Source organism: Chanodichthys erythropterus, chromosome 2 (genome assembly GCF_024489055.1).
Source record: "Chanodichthys erythropterus isolate Z2021 chromosome 2, ASM2448905v1, whole genome shotgun sequence".
In the NCBI taxonomy this organism is placed as follows: domain Eukaryota; kingdom Metazoa; phylum Chordata; class Actinopteri; order Cypriniformes; family Xenocyprididae; genus Chanodichthys; species Chanodichthys erythropterus.
Window position 1 is genome coordinate 26,466,592 of NC_090222.1, and position 20,345 is coordinate 26,486,936.

Below are 20,345 nucleotides of genomic sequence, written 5' to 3' on the forward strand. Positions count from 1 at the left end.
ACTGACTTGAAATTTTAAAACAAATCCTAAATCAAATAAATAAATAAATAAATAAATAATACAAATAAAAGAGATCTCTTCATATGAGTACATGAACAAGATGTTTATTTGTTCTATTACAGGCTGAACTCTCTGTAGCCATTTAAAATTAGAGGCAACCACTAACGTTACATTTTAATCATGATCCCAACAAAGATGCTACATACATACAGCATAAACAGTTTTTAATTTGTTTTAAATTTGATTGTATACCTTTTAACATTTGAAGAAAAAAATGTTCAGACTTTAGCTTTGTGAAATTATGCTATATAAAACTTCATAACGGCAGACTTTCTGCATGAGAATGCAAATTCACCGTCTTGACTGCAGGTGGCGCTTATGGAACAGTGGCAATACGACGCTTCCTTGGTTACCACTGTAAACAAAGCAGCGCTGTGCGCTTATAAAAACCACTTTAAAATGCATTGTACGGAAGTAAGATGAAAAGAAAATACCATCTAAACTTTTATGAACCCAGTCAGCTCTCCTCAGATATACATTCATATAAACCGCCGCCCCCAAATGTATCGCGATTCATTTAGCATCTCAACCGACTTGAGTCGTCACATATTTTAAGCGATTTTCAACCGATTCCGGATGCATCGTTACATCCCTAATATATAATAATAATAATTTCATATAACAGGATTCCTGTTCTTTATATCCAATATGTTCATTGTTAAATGTGGGTCATGCCTGTTTTATTAGGATGACACTGCACATCGCTCTGTTGTAAAGCATTATCGGAGTGAATATGCTGTTCATCTTTAGAGGATGAAAGAATGATAAAATGGCTTATGTATAATTCATTCAGTGGGGTCTGTTAATTTTGCATTAAAATGAGGTTGGCCCAGTGGACGGAGCTTCAGAATGAATGTGGCTAGTCGTAGTGAGTTTTATCTTAATGAAGCTAAATAAAGCAGCCCCTGCTTAATTGCTCTATTGTTTATATTCCATTCACGCAGACCGAGGCTTGTTTCACCCATCTCCTTTCTTCAACCGTTCATTATGCATGAATGGGCTTTTTATGCATTTACGGGGAAGTCCGCAGTTCAAAGGATGAGCTTGATTCTGTTCACCCTCCAGCATGTCTTCATAATGAAAAACAAAGCTCTGATAATAAATGCAGCATTTGCTTTAAAGCAAGACATTTTACCCTCTGCAAATGCGGATCAGCAGGTTAAATTCCTCCTTTTCAGTTTCTGAAGAAATGGAAAAAAAAACTGCAGGATTTGACTGCAGGCTACTTCTTGTTTTTCATGGTCTATGATCGTGTTTCCCACATGGAAAAATATTATTCAGCACAGCCTAATGTACAGTGTGATAAACTGATCTAAACCAGAAATCCAAACTGCTTCTATTTTAATAACACTACTTTTTTTTTTGTTATTGCTGGGAATCTGTGCTAGTACATGTAGAAGAATGTTTGTATGGTGTTTTACTGTGGAGGGACAAAAACACAACACTATTATTATACAAATTAACTATTTTTGCGCAACTCGGGAAGTACATCAAAAACGGAAAGAAATTTTAACTGAACTACCCCAAAATATTTTTATATAGTGTTATACAAATAATGTGTATATTATATTATATTAATTATATTATGTTATATTATATTATATTATATTATATTATATTATATTATATTATATTATATTATATTATATTATATTATATTATATTATATTATATTATATTATATTATATTATATTATATTATATTATATTATATTATATTATTGTGAACTAATGTTCAGCTTTTCTTTTTAATAGTCAACTTATTTTTAGCAGTCATCAAGCTTGTACACACTGGTCACAGTCACAGACACAGACACGAAGATGTACCTTTAATTTCACCAAGCTGATTGCTCACTAAAAACCCCCACAGTCATTATCTTTTCAGGCCATTTCAAGTTTGATTTTGATGTGACATAAAACGGTGATATCTAAGTGGCTAAGTTGTTTACTTACTTTTTAAATTAGTCTTCATTGTCAAAATTAGTCTTCATTTAAATTAGCCATCATTGTCTTCATTTAGGCCGATTCGAGAACTTGCACGAAATGAAGAGGCGGGATATGAACCAATCATATCCAATCATATACAGTCATAACCAATCACATCCAATCATAGCACGATGGAGGCATTGCCTCCTCTCACGTGACTTTCCCCCATTCATTCTCAGTTACCCCCACCAAACTCAGCGCACGCTTTAGGGGGTCTGTTTAAAGTCAATGGGCTCAGTGGAGGCAAGCCACCTGCTGTTTTAGAGGAGACACTGCCTCCTTGCCTACTCAGAGGAAACGCCCATGATATACAGTAGAAATAAAATGCAATGTATGTCCACAAATTTTCATTTTATGTGTACATTTATGGTGTTTTCATTACATATTCATAATTCATTTTTAATTTTTTATTTACTTACAATCTGGTTTCCTACATATTATGCAAAATGTTGAAGTCTTGGAATAGTTTCTTCACCAGATATTTAGAAGGCACCAAATTGTTTTAGACTTACGTAGCTTACAGTATAAGGAATCAAGAATAAAGTAAATTGAGGCTTTTTAAACAAAGTGACAGAATCTCTTGCTGTTCTACCAGATCTGAATGTTCAGAAATGTCCTGCACAAAAGAACCCAGGCCCACATATAGTGCATACTGTCTTATTTCGGCACAGATTATTTTCACAATGCATTATAAAACTATTTGAAACTCATTTTGTCTTTATGTTCTGTGCATCATGTCTGAGGTAGACGGCAGCAGGTTCCAGGTACATCATCCCCAGCTGATTTAGAGAACATTGTTTTGAACGTGTGAGGCAGGTGCCGCAGCATTCTGGCTCTTGCTCAGGTAGAGAGATGTGTTGAACTAATTTAGTGTAATTGAGAGCAGACAGTGAGCCAGCTGTGAGAGAACAGGGCGTGATTTTACCTCCCAGACAGACAGCTGCTGAGAGCAGCCACTGATATGACAGTAATTGTGTTGTCTGGCAGACTTTAGAAGATCTCACCGGCATCTCTAATCAGTCACATATGAGGGGGAAGATGAGTAAACAGCTCCATAATCAGAACCATCATCGTTGTTAAAAATTCAAGACACACGGTAAAGATGTTCAATCTGAGGGCTTCATTTTCTAAAGCATCTGTTGTGATTGGTCAGGCTGTGTGACAGCCGCCAATCATTGATGATCACCTGTGACTATTTTGAGCATTATGCTGACATGATGAAGGCGACTTCAGGTAGAGCTGATAGAATGTGCATTTTGTTATTAGATAATGTTTTTTCATTCTCTCTTCTCTCTCCAGATATGAGCTACGGATTCGATACTTGCCTAAAGGATTTTTAAACCAGTTTACTGAGGACCAGCCAACTCTTAACTACTTTTATCATCAGGTGATGGATAGTTTAATTTTGCAGCATGTATACTACTGCCAAACCCTTTGCTAATGTCACATTATTAAAAATGGTAGAAATGGTTTTATTTTGCAAAAATGAGAATCATAATTGTCATGAAAATAGTCACAATGCAAAAAAAAAAGAAAAAAAAGTAACGGTCCTGCAATAGCTTTCTTTTTTCTTCATGCAAAAATTAAAGGTGCCCTAGAATGTTCTTTCACAAGATGTAATATAAGTCTAAGGTGTCCCCTGAATGTATCTGTGAAGTTTCAGCTCAAAATACCCCATAGATTTTTTAAAATAATTTTTTTAACTGCCTATTTTGGAGCATCATTAACTATGCACCGATTCAGGCTGCGGCCCCTTTAAATCACACACTCCCTGCCCCCGAGCTCTTGACTATAATACAGTGCATTTACAAAGTTCACACAGCTAATATAACCCTCTAATGGATCTTTACAAAATGTTCGTCATGCATGCTTCGGATCATGTGGGTATAGTATTTATTTGGATGTTTACATTTGATTCTGAATGAGTTTGAGGCTGTGCTTCGTGGGTAAAGCTAACATTACACACTGTTGTAGAGATTTATAAAGAATGAAGTTGTGTTTGTGAATTATACAGACTGCAAGTGTTTAAAAATGAAAATAATGATGGCTCTTGTCTCTGTGAATACAGTAAGAACCAATGGTAACTTTAACCACATTTAACAGTACATTAGCAACATGCTAATGAAACATTAGAAAGACAATTTACAAATATCACTAAAAATATCATGTTATCATGGATCATGTCAGTTATTATTGCTCCATCTGCCATTTTTCGCTATTTTTCTTGCTTGCTTACCTAGTCTGATGATTCAGCTGTGCACAGATCCAGACGTTAATACTGGCTTGTCTAATGCCTTGAACATGAGCTGGCATATGCAAATATTGGGGCGTACATATTAATGATCCTGACTGTTACATAACACTCTGTGTTATGTTGAGATTCGCCTGTTCTTCGGAGGTCTTTTAAACAAATGAGATTTGCATAAGAAGGAGGAAACAATGGTGTTTGAGACTCAATGTATGTCATTTCCATGTACTGAACTCTTGTTATTCAACTATGCCATGGTAAATTCAATTTTTGATTCTAGGGCACCTTTAATTAATTTTTTTTTTTTTTTTTTTTTTTTTTGTGGTGAAATATCTAATTTTGTGAGATTCACCCACATAGACATTGAGTGGTGGTTTAGTGTTCAAGGCTCAGGGTCCATAACCCTCTCCATAACCATCTCTTTCAGGTTACAAAGATCAAACCATGAGCCTACAATCATCATTGTAAAACACTTAAACTACAAGTGACTGTCCTTGTAATAAGCTTATGTCTCTGTTCTATGGTGTCATCACATGAAAGTTGCACAAACAAATTCCACCCGGTCCTTGTGTGGCGATCTATACAAAAGAAGTTTAGACAAATTACAAATAACACAGGAAAACGTAACTTAATTTTAATGGATTGAAAGGAAAGTACTGCTACATCAGAGTTATCAATCTTCATTATTTTTTTCATGAATAGCAAAATAACTGCATTATTGTTTGTTGTAAATGAAAACACATCAACGTCCTATTATTTATTTTTAATTTATTTGACATGCAGTTTCGGTCTGTTCCAGAGTTCCAAATTTTGTCATCATCCACCCTCTACAGTCACTATGGCCTTGTGTCTTTCTTCTTGCCTTGCCTAGCCTAATATTTCTCTGTATGCCCAGGTGAAAAATGATTATATGATGGAGATTGCCGATCAAGTTGATCAAGACATAGCACTTAAACTAGGCTGCCTTGAAATCAGGTATGTGTGATACACACTACCGTTCAAAAGTTTAAGGTCATCAAAGAATCCTAAAAAAAAAAAACCTGCGGTTTTCACAAAAATAGTAAGCAGCACAACTGTTTTCAATGTTGATAATAATAAGAAATGTTTCTTGAGCAACAAATCTGCATATTAGAATGATTTCTGAAGAATCACGTGACACTAAAGAATGAAAATTCAGCTTTGCCATCACAAGAATAATTGTTAAAATATATTAAAATAGAAAAGAGTTATTTTAAATTGTAATAATATTTTACATTATTACTGTTTTTTACTGTAATTTTTTTAATGTATTAATATTAAATAAATCTACATTTACATTGTATTATCAAATTAATACAGCCTTGGTGAGCATAAGAGACTCCAAACTTTTGAATGGTAGTGTAAATGTGTAAAAGTAAGACTTTTATCAACTAAAGATTGAATTCAAACAAACCCCTTTTCTCTTCTCTGTTCCAGGAGGTTTTTCAGGGACATGCCTGGTAATGCCCTGGATAAGAAATCAAATTATGAATTATTAGAGTAAGTAATGCTGTCAGTTTGGATCATTAGTATCCAGTTCTAACACTGTGCCCATATTTAATTACATGATGCTTCTTCATACAGAATCCTTTCGATTGAACTTGAGGAATTTTGGTCCAGTTAGATTTGATGTAGGTGATTTCTGCCTCAGAATGAAGAAGGTAGTTGTGAGAAAGTTAAAAATAAACTTTGTGAGATGTAAAGTCACAATTAAGAGAAATTGGAAGAAATAAAATTGCAGTTATGAGATATACAGGAGCAGTTAGAAGAAATATTCAGTTGTGAGAGAGATGCAATTACCAAAAATGGGCTTCCATAGGGAAACTTGGTATGAAACCAAAAATGGCTCGCAAAATGTAGTACTGTTTGTCGCTGTCACGACAGAAACGTTTCACTTTTTGCAATGAGATCTCTTTCTCATATTACTCATTATCTCATTATCATCCCTTGATGTAATTCTGTTTATTTCAAAACAAGCTCATACTAGACTGAACCATTAGAGGATTTCTCTACATCTCTTTTACTTTCAGATTGTGTGTGTATATGGGTCAGAATAACTAGTCCGTGTTGCATGGCCCTCTGAAACCTGTCTGATCTATTTTTAGTAGAGTATAATTGATCTTTGCGTATCTCCTGCAGTGGTGCAGGGTCTCCATTACTGTAATGTTTTCCCTGGTAAGAGACAATAACCTCTACTAATGGTTCAGCCTCAAACAAGTTGCTGTCGCATTTCTTGGATTTGTACCCCAAAATCTGATCTGAAGTTGTACTTTCTTTAAAAAACTAAAGTCAGTGTCTTTCTGTATCCTATCCCTGCAGGAAGGACGTTGGTCTGCGGAGATTCTTTCCAAAGAGTTTATTAGATTCAGTAAAGGTAATAAGACACTTCTGATGCCCCTGCGATGACTTCTTCAAAACGGTGGTTGTTTTGATTTATTGGATGTAAGAAAATGCTATTGTTCAGGCAAAATCAATGTTATTACCTGCCTGGTTTCCTCTGTGGTCTCACACCCCTGAGATGCTTTGGCCCAGTTCTGTTTTCTCTCTCTCTCTCTCTGAAGAAGTCACTGAAGGGATCCGTTCTAATGAAATGCAGTTTGCCAGAGAGCCAGTTTCCTTTTCCACCTGACCTACCTAGTCCGTTTCAGTCTTTTTAGCATTCTGTGTGCATGATGTCTACTATTATTTTAGCTGCATTATTCTTTGTGAAAGATTCTATAATTGCCATGGTGTTTACAGTTGTAAAAGAATTGCTTAAATTAAATTAAACATTAATTGACAAAAATGTAATTTATTTGAAATTTTCTATCTATGTAAATATATGTAAAAAAAAAAAAAAAAAAAAAAAAGAAAAAAGAAAGAAAGAAATATTTTAACATTAAAAAATAATGTTCTCCTTTAAATTTCTGCAGATGTAATCTTCTGGGCTTCTTCTTTTTAATTTCTTTGAGATTTTACACTAAATTGTTATTCTCTGTGTGTTTAAATGCATTTGGAAATTGAGATGGGAATGTGTTTTCCCTTTTTTGTTAAAGGGTAATTTGTGCCTTTCGCTCTCTTCTGCTCTTCGTTATTGAGTTTACATTCTACCCCAAAGCAGCCCAAAGTCGCCTTCTTTTCAGTGGTTGCCATGGAAACCCCAGCCCATGTCAAGAGGAAAGAGAGAATAACCAACTAGTTTTGGGGGTTTTAATTTGAGAATCTTTAGATTTGCAAACATTCTGCATCTCTTAAGGATAGGACCCTGATTTTAACTGGCTAAATCATGTCTGAATAATGAATACTTTTTGATAGTGTTTGCATAATTTGACACCGCTTGTTTACACCATTAAAGATTTATTTGAAAGCTGTTATGTTTAAATTTAAGATTAAGACCCCTTATTGAGATGGCTGGTTATTTATTCTTTTATTTTCCTCGACTATGGTCTTACTCTTGTATTGTGCCATTAAAATGATTCACATTCTCTCTCTGAAGAAATATAAATTTAGAAATATCAGTTATGAACGCCTTTTCCTTTTAAATGGTTCAAATGTCCCAGTTTGTCCTTTGACTTAACACCTAAAGGTTAAGTGTGTAATTTTTGCATCAGACAGGATACCAAAGAAGTAATCCCGCCCCAAATGTGCGCCATTGGTTGACCCTAAGGAAACAGAGCAGTGTTTCAAAGTGTTTACAATCTTTCTAAAGTCATCTTACGAATTGCTTAGAGTTGCCAATGCATATTAAACTTGCATAAGAAAAAAAAACACACGCACTTCATCTTTAAGGGATTGAAACTAATAGCTTAATTTGATTACAAGTCATTGTGTTTTGTCTTTTCAGGCTAAATCCTTGCGGAAACTGATCCAGCAGACGTTTAAACAGTTCGCCAATCTGAATGATGAGCAGTGTATCCTCAAGTTCTTTGAGATCCTGTCGCCTATATACAGATTTGATAAGGAGTGTTTTAAATGTGCTCTTGGGGTGAGTTGAGTTTAGATGTGGCTTTATTTTAATGAACTGAATTAATTAACAAGTAATTTACATGTATTAACTCTCCTGATTTATTATTTCTGTCTTAATGGTGATAGATTATTTTAATGGTCTGTAGTGCCCTCTGTTGGCTGAAAGATGAATATCAGGGTTTTTTAACATGGATACAGCCTTTAGTCATTCATCAGTGTGAAGGGAAAATAATGCTGCATTGTATTTATTAGTTTGTGTGTGTTTCATGAAGTGTTTGAGCTGAATGTGTTTGCTGTTGTGTGTGATAGTCGAGCTGGGTGATAGCAGTGGAGTTGGCCATCGGACCTGAGGAGGGCATTAGTTACTTGACAGACAAAGGCTCAAATGTAAGTACTGTGCAGTCCAATGTATGGGGGAATATACTGATAGACATTTGTACAGTGTTTTTAAAGTCTTATCTCTTTCTGTGTAGCCAACACACCTCGCCAACTTCACGCAAGTGCAGAGTATCCAGTTCGAGGAGCGAGAGAGGAAGGGAATTCTGCAGTTAGATGTGGCTGGAGCACCTGAGGTAACTCCCACACATTTTTCAGTGTATTATTTTTTTCTTATATGTGGTTTATATACATGGATATGGTACAGCGTTCTTGTGCATTTCTCAGCCTCTGACGGTAACAACTACAGCACTGAACACAGCGGAGAACATGGCAGATCTCATTGACGGTTACTGTAGACTTGTTAACGGAACTTCCTCATCATTTATCGTCCGTGTACAGAAAGGTGAGAACACACACATATATACGCACAAATACAGATCTCGGACGAAAATAAGATACTCTACTGTTCAAAAGTTTGGAGTCTGTATGTTTTTTGAGGAAAATAAGGTAACACTTTACAATAAGGTTTAGGTTTCATTTGATATAATTAGTTAATGCTTTAACTAACATGAACTAACAATGAGCAACATTTTCTTACAGCATTTATTATCCTTTGTTAATAAAAATGTTCATGTTCATGAGTTCACAGTGCATTAACTAATGTTAACAGATACAACTTTCAATCTTAAAATTGTGTTAGTAAATTAAAGGTGCCCTAGAACTTTTTTTAAAAGATGTACTATAAGTCTAAGGTGTCTCCTGAATGTGTCTGTGAAGTTTCAGCTCAAAATACCCCATAGATTTTTTTTAATTCATTTTTTTAACTGCCTATTTTGGGGCATCATAATTAGAAATGAGCCGATTCAGGGTGTGTGGCCCTTTAAATCTCGTGCTCCCCGCCCCAAGAGCTCGCGCTTGCCTTAAGCAACATAAAAAAAGTTCACACAGCTAATATAACCCTCAAAATGGATCTTTACAAAGTGTTCGTCATGCAGCATGTCTAATCACGTAAGTACAGTGTTTATTTTGATGTTTACATTGATTCTGAATGAGTTTGAGGCTGTGCTCCGTGGCTAACAGCTAATGCTACACTGTTGGAGAGATTTATAAAGAATGAAGTTGTGTTTATGCATTATACAGACTGCAAGTGTTTAAAAATGAAAATAGCAACGGCTCTTGTCTCCGTGAATACAGTAAGAAACGATGGTAACTTTAACCACATTTAACAGTACATTAGCAACATGCTAACAAAACATTTAGAAAGACAATTTACAAATATCACAAAAAATATCATGTTATCATGAATCATGTCAGTTATTATCGCTCCATCTGCCATTTTTTGCTATTGTTCTTGCTTGCTTACCTAGTCTGATGATTCAGCTGTGCACATCCAGACGTTACTGGCTGCCCTTGTCTAATGCCTTTCATAATGTTGGGATCATGGGCTGGCATATGCAAATATTGTGGGCGTACACCCCGACTGTTACGTAACAGTCTGTGTTATGTTGAGATTCGCCTGTTCTTCGGAAGTCTTTTAAACAAATGAGATTTATATAAGAAGGAGGAAACAATGGAGTTTGAAACTCAATGTATGTATTTTTATTTAACTATGCCGAGGTAAATTCAATTTTTGAATCTAGGGCACCTTTAACAGTAACACTTCTAGCATACTGGCTGTAATACTAGCAGCATATTACTAGTGTATTGGCTCTTTATTAGGTCTTATAAAGTCCAAAAAATGATCATATTCTACATTCCTTAACCCTACCCCATACCTAAACATAACCATTACAACAACTACTTTACTATAAATAAGCAGTAATTAGGAGTTTTAGGCAGAAGTCATAGTTAATAGTGAATATGTGTTCCCCAAACTAAAGTGTGACCAGATTAACATTTACTAAGATTAATAAATGATGTGGAAGTATTCTTGTTAGTTCATGTTAACTAGTGAAAAGAAATTAATATTTTTATTTAACAAGGACACATCAAATTGATCAAAAGTAATATAAAATGTTTATAATGGTACAAAAGATTTCTATTTCAAATAAATGCTGTTCTTCTGAAATTTTTATTAATCAAAAGAGTCTAGATAAAAGTCACATTTCCACAAAATATTAAGCAGTGCAATGTTTTTAACATTGGTGATAATAAGAAATGTTCATTACATTCATAACACTGAATTCATTACATTTGATCTGTTTTAAATTGTAATAATATTTCACAATTTTACTGTTTTACTGTATTTTTAATAAAACAAAAATACAGCACAGGTAAGCATTAAGAGCATTCATTCAAAAATCTCACAGACCCCAAACATTTGAACTGTATATGCTCTATGTGCAAAGCAACCTTTTCATTTTCCTAATCAACTTGTCCTCTAAACATAAAGCTAAAACAAAATCTTGACAAATGAATTGACCTTAAGAGATGCACATGCACATTCACTTCCATTGGTAGTCACTGTATTGTCACTCCTCAAATCATCAAATAAACTTATATTTCTCAATTTTTGTTATTATTTCTGTTTTTGTTTTCACATTTAAATTGTATTCCTCAACAGAAGGAGAGAGAGCTCTTCCATCTATCCCAAAGGCTCCAAAGTAAGTTTCAAAACTCAGACATTAAAAGTGGGGTTTATACATTTTTTTTATTATTATTTTGACAGTTTTCCATTATATAGACTCTGTTCTTCTTGTACACTCTGTTCTTGCTCCTTTGGCCTCTTTGGCTCAGACATGTGGAATCTCTCAGTGTACCCTCAACTAATGGGACCTGCAGCCCAGCTCCCATTAAGGTGACTGTGGTAGTGCCCATCTGTTATGTCATCCCCCTGCACATGCTAATGGAACAGAACAGCTCAGTGGCTTCAGCATAGATCAGTGTAGAAAAGGTCATGCTGTGATTTGAAGTTTAATTGAAAATGTACACGATTCATCTTCTTCAACCTCTGTCACACAGATCAGCAAACCATGAGAAACGGTTGCAAGGAGTCCGGGCCAAAGCTATCTCCGTTTCAGGTAAGACTCGTCCAAGAGGACTGCGCTGTGATCTTGCATTTTTATTGATAATGAATTTAATCCATAACTAATTCCAAAGATGTTCTGTGAACCTCTAATGTTTTCTGAAAAGATGTTACCTCATTAATTCTGAACAGTTGTTTTAGTTTAAATAAATGTGGTCCAGTCTGTTGCTCTGTATCAAAACCTCCTCCAAACCCCCAAAATAATGGTTAACCTGACATCACCTTAGGAAAATTGCTTAATAAACATACTAAATAATGTCTTGATAAAAATACAAAATGGTTTGTGTCAGTTTTACAGGATGGAAAATTTCATAGAGATCACTGGGAAGTTCCCCCACCATGATAGTGAATGTATTTAATATAATCTAAAGAATGAGAATGCTTTTTTCAATATCTTCCTCTTGCTAAATAATGGTTTGGGGCTTGGTTTTATTGCATTGTGCGACAGCCATGAAATACTCTTTTGTGCTATTGCCTCTCCTCAGTACCAACTTCTATCTGTTATGATAAAGACATTAATCTAATGCTTTCTCTGTCTCTGTCTCTATCTTTTTAAATCTTTTGCATGCTGATTGGATCCACAGATGATATTGGGGATGGTAAAGTCCAATTTTGTCTTATTGCTGAATTGAGCAGGGCGATATATTGCATATTGACATTATATTATATTATCATAAGTCATCTTGATCAGTGATTTTGCTAGCAAAAATGTGCATTTAAGTTTCCTATATACTGTTATTTCACTAGTTTTAAAATATAGAATATTTGAGAATATAACTTCAAGATATATTATCAATTTAAACTTCAGTCACAATAACAAAAAAAATATGAAACTATTAATTTGCTCTAACAATGTTGTAATAAAAATATATTTTAACAATTGCTGTTTATTACTATGTATTATGTTAGTGAATATAATTGAAAATGATCAAATATCAATCTTCTGATATTTTTAGATATTCAAAAGTTGCCTTGATTTACTAGATTTATATATATATATTTAACTTCTTTTTATCTACATTTTTAACTTTGCAACAATGGTGAATTTTTTTTTTTTTTTTTTTTTTTACCATTTTAGAGCAAAATGTATATGAATGTCAGCAAATGGCTAGAGAATATCAGTTATTTTAATATATTGTTTTTTATACTTGCATATTATTTGAAATAATATGAAATTGATTTTTTTTGTTTTGGTTACACTTTATTTTACAATGCCGCCGTTACATTGTAGTTACATTGTAGATACCTTGTACTTACATTGTAAGTACTGAGTACTATTAATTAACTACATGTACTTACTATAGAGTTAGTTACTGGTAATTATGCATAATTTACTGATATTACTATAGTAAGTACATGTACTGTAGTAATGTGTACCTATGGCACTGTAAAATGAAGTGTTACTTTTTTTTGTTAAATAAACAAGCCATATTGCTTCAACTGAACTCCCGACCATTTGTAATGAACTTATTAGCTCAACACAGCAATATATTTTTCTGATACAAGTGCAAAAAAAATATTAAGTGTATGTCAAAGTGAGCCGAAGTTTTCCCCTCTAGAAGAACTATTTGCTTTAGCTTGCTGCTCAGAAGTGAACAGTTGCTTCAGTGATTTCCTGTTTGATAGCACAGTTTGACTGCATTCAGCTTCATGTTACAGTCCTTTGAACTCAAGAAAAACAAAATACCTAGGTGTATGTGTGATTTCTCACAGCAATAGCTTACAGTGGAATTTGATGTTGTTTTGATCTGGTAAAACTATTCAGTGCTGCCATGTTGGAGACTTTATCTACTGAAAACACACATCCCTTTCTCTCACAGTAAGGGCAAAGTGTTTGCTCACAGCAGTCCACTCATGGGACTTCACTGACAAGTCGATATGAGCTGTCAAAATCTGTTGACTTTCACCACATTGCTGCGTAGAGAATATTTGACATAACTTTTTCCTTAAAACCAGACAGGACAGACACAATAGCTGTCAGATTAACCATGACTTCATCTGTTTTTCCCAATGACACCAGTGTTTTAGAAAAAAATTCCCCCTCACTGCCAGATGTACTCGCTCTTTAAACACACTCAGATATCACAGTTGCGAGGATGTGATCGAAGCCAACCCAAGCTCCTGCAGAATACATAGACCTCCAAACACTTTTAAACTTAGCACTGCGGCGTTAATGGGGAAGAGACGATGGAGTTGTGCCAGAGATGAGAAGACATGTTTCTGTGGGGGGTTCTGGTTTTGGAAAGGCTGTTTTTAGCTGGTCCTGGTTCATTAGGATTTAAAATACTGTTTTCCCTTTTCAGAAACGGATGACTACGCTGAGATCATAGACGAAGAGGACACATACACCATGCCTTCCAGTGAGTATCACAGGTTCACGCTGATCTCAAACCAGTTATGGTGCTCTGACTTAAATTTTTTTTTTTTTGCGCTTTGTCCACAAATATGAACTTAAGTGGAATCCGAGGTTGTATACTGTGAATATTTCAAAATTTTACTTAAATAGAATGAACCTTAGGGTAAACTATTGGTTCTTTTATTGTGACACCCTTGTGTTCATAATTTCGATTAGCTGTTCTGTACTGTAAAATCATCCTCGAAAGAAAATATAATGCATATCTGCACATATCTTTCCTAACTTACTTCCTATTATCTACCTGATTTATAAACATGCTGTTTGGCATCACAGAAGCTCTTGAGACGTTTATAGTTGCTTGAGTCGGTGTCGCTTTCTGCTTAGCTGTTCGTTTAGGTCTGAAACTGAACTCTAGAGTAACATGGCGTTCAGTTTTGTCTCTTCCCTTCTGTGCGCTTGCATCTCAGTCAGTCATCATTTGCTCAGTGTGGGCTAGAATAGAGAAAGTTGTATTATAATAATATAACTAATTCCATGTATTGACCGATACTGGTCACATGGACACTGTGCCATGTGCTTATTGGACACAAGGGAAGCACTGAAATGGATATGATGTTGAATATCTGTTTTATAAATGGAACAAACATTTAGCTTTGTCATGTTGTTATTTTTGGGTAAATTATTTAGTTAATTATTGAAGAGACTTGGGTCGCAGTCAGGACTTTAAATATATTATTTGAAATTCTTGTATGTTTGTAACCCCAAATTATATATAAATATAAATACATTTTAAGTTTTATAGTTAAAGGTTTGATTTGCATTTTAAATTAGTTACTTTTCATTTACTTTTTAAATAAATTTTTGTTCATTTTATTTAACTTTTAATTATATTCTACAATCATTTTTAAGTTTTAACTCCTGTACTACTGATTTCACTGCTACACAAGACATATTTTTCTATTTACCTATTTGTTCCATTGGAACTATTGTTTAAGGTGTAATTATGCTATTTAATATTAATTAAGCTGCCCACAACTGTAAAATTAACATAAAAGTGTTAAAATAACCGGGCCATGATAAGAAAACTCAGCGTTTGGTCTTTGTAAACATTGCTTTCATTAATCAAAATGTTCTTTTATAAAAGGAAATACAGTAATTATCGGTTAATGGTGACCTTAATGTTATCCAGTGTTATATTTGCCACTTTGTTTTCTCTCATTATTGGCACAACAGAATATTATGGACTAGATGAAGGTAAAGCTGTTTTCCTGCTGTTTTCATTCCCTTTCCTCCATATGCTTGAGACTTCATGTGTGACGGTGGGGCCTGTGTGTTTGTGTGCTTTTGCTTTGCCTGTGTTTCTTTTGGTTGAATCTTTATATCTTTATTTACTGATGTTTTAAACAGAATTTTTTTTTTTGGATTTACCCACATATATGCTGCGTATACATGTTCAAGTTCCACTAAAGGTGCTCCGAACTGGCTTTGACACTTTTTAAATGTTTCAAAGGGCTTGTTGATGAATGCTCTTGTTGATGAATAAACCTTGGTATATTTTCTTAACTGAGTCTTGTATGCATTTTTGTTTCATAATTGTGATGTAATGGCATGTATGGGATGGATTATATAATGGAAAACAAAACATATATGAACAGATGGATTAAAGAACTGCATGGTGTCTTGGTTCTCGGTTCTTTGAGTACATGGTGCAAAGTGACCTGTGATAATCATATATAAAATGGTATTTTTAAGTATTTGTTCACTGTAGGTCCATTTTGTCTTTCAGCCAGAGACTATGAGATCCAAAGGGACAGAATTGAGCTGGGACGCTGTATAGGAGAGGGGCAGTTTGGAGACGTCCATCAAGGGATCTACTTATGTCCGGTATAAATGACTTGTTACATTTTATTAAATTATTGAAAATGTAATTATGTGTAATAATATTAGAATTTAAAATAACTGTTTTCTATTTTAATATGCTGGACTTAAAGAGTTAAATAGTTGTTTTCTGTTTCTTTTTTTGCCGTCAGGAGAACCCAGCTCTTTCTGTGGCGATAAAGACGTGTAAGAACTGCACCTCGGACAGCGTTCGAGAGAAGTTCCTCCAGGAGGCCTGTGAGTGTATAATCTCTTGATACCCATCAGCCCATAACAGCGCTGCTTATCTGCATCATTCCCATGGCTTTGTCCATCAGTTTTCCATCACTTAAACTGAGTGGAATGTGTTTTGGTTAGTTGGTGCCGAAACTCCAAACATTTTCAAAATGTGAAGTTTGTAAGAGCACAGCTGTTGGCTTTTGTACACTCGAACAGGTGCTGGTTTGAGTGAGAGTGAAGGAAAGGTCAGACACTAATAAACACGACATGATGTTTTTACCACAGCTTTTATAGATCCTTCACAGATAATTCGATTTAACTGTATAATTCAGTTATTTTGTCTGATTTAGATGCACATGATGCACATCCGACAATGTCATACCACACTTATTAAAGTGACAGGGATTCCTCCAAATTCACAGTCACTGTTTTAAATTCACTGTTTTAAAATAATTGGAAATGTAATTTATTCTTGCAATGACAAAGCTGAATTTTCAGCATCATTACTCCAGTCTTCAGTCACATGATCCTTCAGAAATCATTGTAATATGCTGATTTGGTGCTCAAGAAACATTTTTTTTATTATGAATGTTGAAAACTGAACAGCATTTATTTAAAAATAGAAATATTTTGTAACATTATAAATGTCTTTACTGTCACTTTTGATCAATGTGTCCTTGTTGAATAAAAACATACATTTCTAGCCCAAAACTTTTAAATGGTAGTGTATGGTTTTCTTAACAAATGCAGTTATATATGCTTCCGTAAGCCCTGCTTAACTGTCATAACGTTGATGTTGGGCTAATTTTGTCTCTCTGTGTTCCTGCAGTGACCATGCGACAGTTCGATCACCCGCATATTGTTAAGCTGATTGGCGTCATTACAGAAAACCCAGTGTGGATCATCATGGAGCTGTGCACGCTGGGAGAGGTGGCTTTTTTTCTTATGGCAGGCAATCTGGGTTATGTGTAGCAGTTTGGTTTGGGTTTGGGGGAGGGGTTTGAACACTCCTTAAATGTCAGTGGGGAACGTGACCTGATATTAAACACATTAAGCTCACATTATTCGCAAAGATGGCAGCCGGGTTAAGGCTGGAGGAATCCATCATGACGGCTTGTCTCATAAACCGGCCATAAAGGCGTAGTAAAGATGATTGCTAGCGGAGGCTGTTTGTCATAGCACGTCTCAGATGATTCAATCCAACTGAGACACTCTGTGTATATGGGCTTTCTGATGGAAATCTGTTAGCTGTTAAATAGCTAAAAACACTCTACAAGGGTTCTGCATTAACATAAGGCCCTGTTTACACCTGGTGTTAACATCTGTCTTGGGTGATTCAAGACACTTACTGTTCACATCTGGGGCCAGATTCACAACATTCTTTAGAATAAAATTCTAAACTATTTTCTTCTAACTTTAAGAATGCCTGTTTTTGAATTCACAAATAGGAATGTTCTAATCTTTTTTTTCTTAAAGGGATAGTTAACCCAAAATGGAAATTCTGTCATTATTTACATATGATGTTCCAAGCCTCATCACTAGGGATGATATGGGGCAGGCTGTGGTTTCCTATGAACTATACAACAGCTCCATCTAATGTTCAGCATTGGTTTTAACTCTGACAGTGCTGTTTACGTTAATTGTTAATTAATGTAGTTAAATTTGCTGTGCATTTGCATAAAGCTCACATAGTACTATTTCAGTATTTACTGATTTACATTTTTCCCCCTCTTTTATTTTTCAGTTGCGGTCCTTTCTTCAAATTAGGAAGTACAGTCTGGATTTAGCATCACTCATCCTGTTTTCTTACCAGCTCAGCACAGCCCTTGCATACCTAGAGAGCAAACGCTTTGTACACAGGTAAGTGTCCACATTTTGCAAACACTGCTGGTGTCGTAGTCATCACTTTCGTTTCCCGTTGAATTATTTTGCAGGAAGGATCAGGAGCCTCATCTTCTGCATGCATTATTTATTATAGTGATAATCTGGATATAAGGCAATTCTTAAAGGTCTTTTCGGAGCATTTTCTTACCTAACGTTTTTTTGTTTGTTTGTTTTTTTTTCCAGGGACATTGCGGCACGGAACGTTCTCGTGTCTTCGGTGGACTGTGTTAAGCTGGGAGACTTCGGGTTGTCTAGATACATGGAGGACAGCTCTTATTATAAAGGCATAAAGTCGACATATATATATATATATATATATATATATATATATATATATATATATATATATAATTTTTTTTTTTTTTTTTTAAGAAATTAATATTTTTATTTAGCAAGGAAATTAGAGATGCAATTTTTACAACATTTGAAGTATTGATATGTGTTTAAGTTAAACAAAAAAGATTGTGCGAAATTTAAGAAATTTGATAAATGGCATTTCCATGAGCTATATCGGTAACCATTTCTGAAGAGCTGAACCTTTTTTTTTGGAAAAAAAATAATTGGATAGAAACTAGGCTAGTAAAAACATTTATAATGTTACAAAAGATTTATATTTCAAATCATTGCTTTTCTTTTGACTTTCTATTTATCAAAGAGACTTGGACAAAAAAAATCATGGTTTCTACCAAAATATTAAACAATTCAACTGTTTTCAACATTGATAATAATAAGAAATGTTTCTTGAGCACCAGATCAGTACTGATGTAATGGCTGCAGAAAATTCAGCTTTGCCATCACAGGAGTAAATTACATATGGAAAATATAGTAAAATAGAAAAGTTATTTAAAAATTTTAATATTTCACAATATTACTGTATTTTTTACTGTTGTTTTTTTTTTTTTATCAAATAAATGGAGCTCTGGTGAGCATAACAGACTTCTTGTGAAATCATTAAAAAAAAAAGTGAAAACGTGGATTTTTTTTTTTTTTTAATGGAACCTCAAAATAGACAGGTTTTAAAAGCTTTAAAACAACTAATCAGTTCAAAAAAACTAATCAGTTCATGTTAAAAAATGAAGAATATATAAATGTAGAAAGCATGTTTTAAATGCTTCTCTATTCTGCACTGTTTTCACTCAATTTGTTATGTTTATAATATAATTTGTAATAAAAATTGTTGCATTAAATTAGAAAATAATGCAAAATAGAAGCATTCTCACTAGTGCTCAATGTCTCTTTCTCTCTGGCTTTGCAGCTTCTAAAGGAAAACTACCTATTAAATGGATGGCGCCAGAGTCAATAAACTTCAGACGTTTTACCTCAGCTAGCGACGTGTGGATGTTTGGTAAGAGTGTTTTACTGCTGTGAATTCCTCTTGTCAGAATCAGAAACTCAACGTCCTGTGCATGTTCAGACACTGAAACAGCCCACAAAAACAGTTTCCATTAGCATTATGCATTCAATGCATTTGGAACATCTAAATTGTTTAGAAAATGTTTCTGTGTGTATAAAGAGGTGGTTTAAAGCTTGAATTTTTCCGTCCCTCCTGTGTGTGTAGCAAAAGTTTAATTAATAGTGTAGATCGGGAGTGATGCATCTTGTTTTATAGCCATCTTTAATTAGTGCTGAAGTTGGGTTTCATCTAAAGTGGAATATTGCGATCGTCTTCATGTACATCTAGACTCACTTTATGTTTGTGTTTTTAGGTGTGTGTATGTGGGAGATACTGATGTACGGAGTGAAGCCCTTTCAAGGCGTGAAGAATAACGACGTGATTGGTCGGATAGAGAACGGCGAGCGTCTGGCTATGCCACCCAACTGCCCTCCGACCCTCTACAGCCTGATGACCAAGTGCTGGGCGTACGATCCCAGCAAACGGCCACGATTCACTGAGCTCAAAGGCCAACTAAGGTCAGTCCACATAACTGAGTTTTGCACAAATTCTGCTCCATTCACTATGAGCTGCATTTGAATATTAAAGGTCATGGTTTTGAATTATTGGTCCCACTTAACTACTAAGCCTTAATTACTATGTGCTTACATTTAAATTAATCATTTGATACAATGCACTTATTGTGTACATACATGTTTTTACATTGTACTTATATTTTAAAAACACCTGCATGTAATTACATCTGTAATTAATTTCTGTAATTACATTTATAATTACACTGTTGACCCATCCCTTACACCTTACCCCTACCCTTAAACCTACCCATACCAGCAAAGCTTACCTATATCCCACCTTAATAGCAGCAAAAGTGTTTTGCAATTCAATATGAACCCAATAAGTACATTGTACTTAGTTTTTGATGTAAGTACATAGTAGTTAAGGCCACTTAATATAA

General features: G+C 34.6%; 1 protein-coding gene across 12 annotated transcripts in view; it reads left to right on the forward strand.

Moving 5' to 3' along the window:
• ptk2ab (protein tyrosine kinase 2ab) overlaps positions 1-20,345 on the forward strand; it is a 71,989-nt gene that overhangs the window by 25,944 nt on the left and 25,700 nt on the right. For 7 of the 12 annotated variants that reach the window (XR_010896916.1, XM_067406930.1, XM_067406975.1 and 4 more), the window contains 20 exons: positions 3,346-3,433; positions 5,190-5,269; positions 5,750-5,812; positions 6,632-6,686; positions 8,136-8,276; positions 8,567-8,644; positions 8,731-8,829; positions 8,921-9,038; positions 11,199-11,238; positions 11,597-11,655; positions 12,245-12,259; positions 13,964-14,020; positions 15,250-15,270; positions 15,803-15,900; positions 16,047-16,131; positions 16,943-17,043; positions 17,858-17,973; positions 18,181-18,281; positions 19,253-19,342; positions 19,704-19,908. Coding sequence is in view for 11 of the 12 variants with exons in the window: in XM_067406930.1 (XP_067263031.1) it covers positions 3,346-3,433; positions 5,190-5,269; positions 5,750-5,812; positions 6,632-6,686; positions 8,136-8,276; positions 8,567-8,644; positions 8,731-8,829; positions 8,921-9,038; positions 11,199-11,238; positions 11,597-11,655; positions 12,245-12,259; positions 13,964-14,020; positions 15,250-15,270; positions 15,803-15,900; positions 16,047-16,131; positions 16,943-17,043; positions 17,858-17,973; positions 18,181-18,281; positions 19,253-19,342; positions 19,704-19,908 (1,710 nt within the window). In the remaining variant the exon portion in view is untranslated. Of the gene's footprint in view, positions 1-3,345; positions 3,434-5,189; positions 5,270-5,749; positions 5,813-6,631; positions 6,687-8,135; positions 8,277-8,566; positions 8,645-8,730; positions 8,830-8,920; positions 9,039-11,198; positions 11,239-11,596; positions 11,656-12,244; positions 12,260-13,186; positions 14,021-15,249; positions 15,271-15,802; positions 15,901-16,046; positions 16,132-16,942; positions 17,044-17,857; positions 17,974-18,180; positions 18,282-19,252; positions 19,343-19,703; positions 19,909-20,345 lie in introns of those variants that run through there. The other 5 variants (XM_067406890.1, XM_067406909.1, XM_067406900.1 and 2 more) reach the window with 5 other exon arrangements.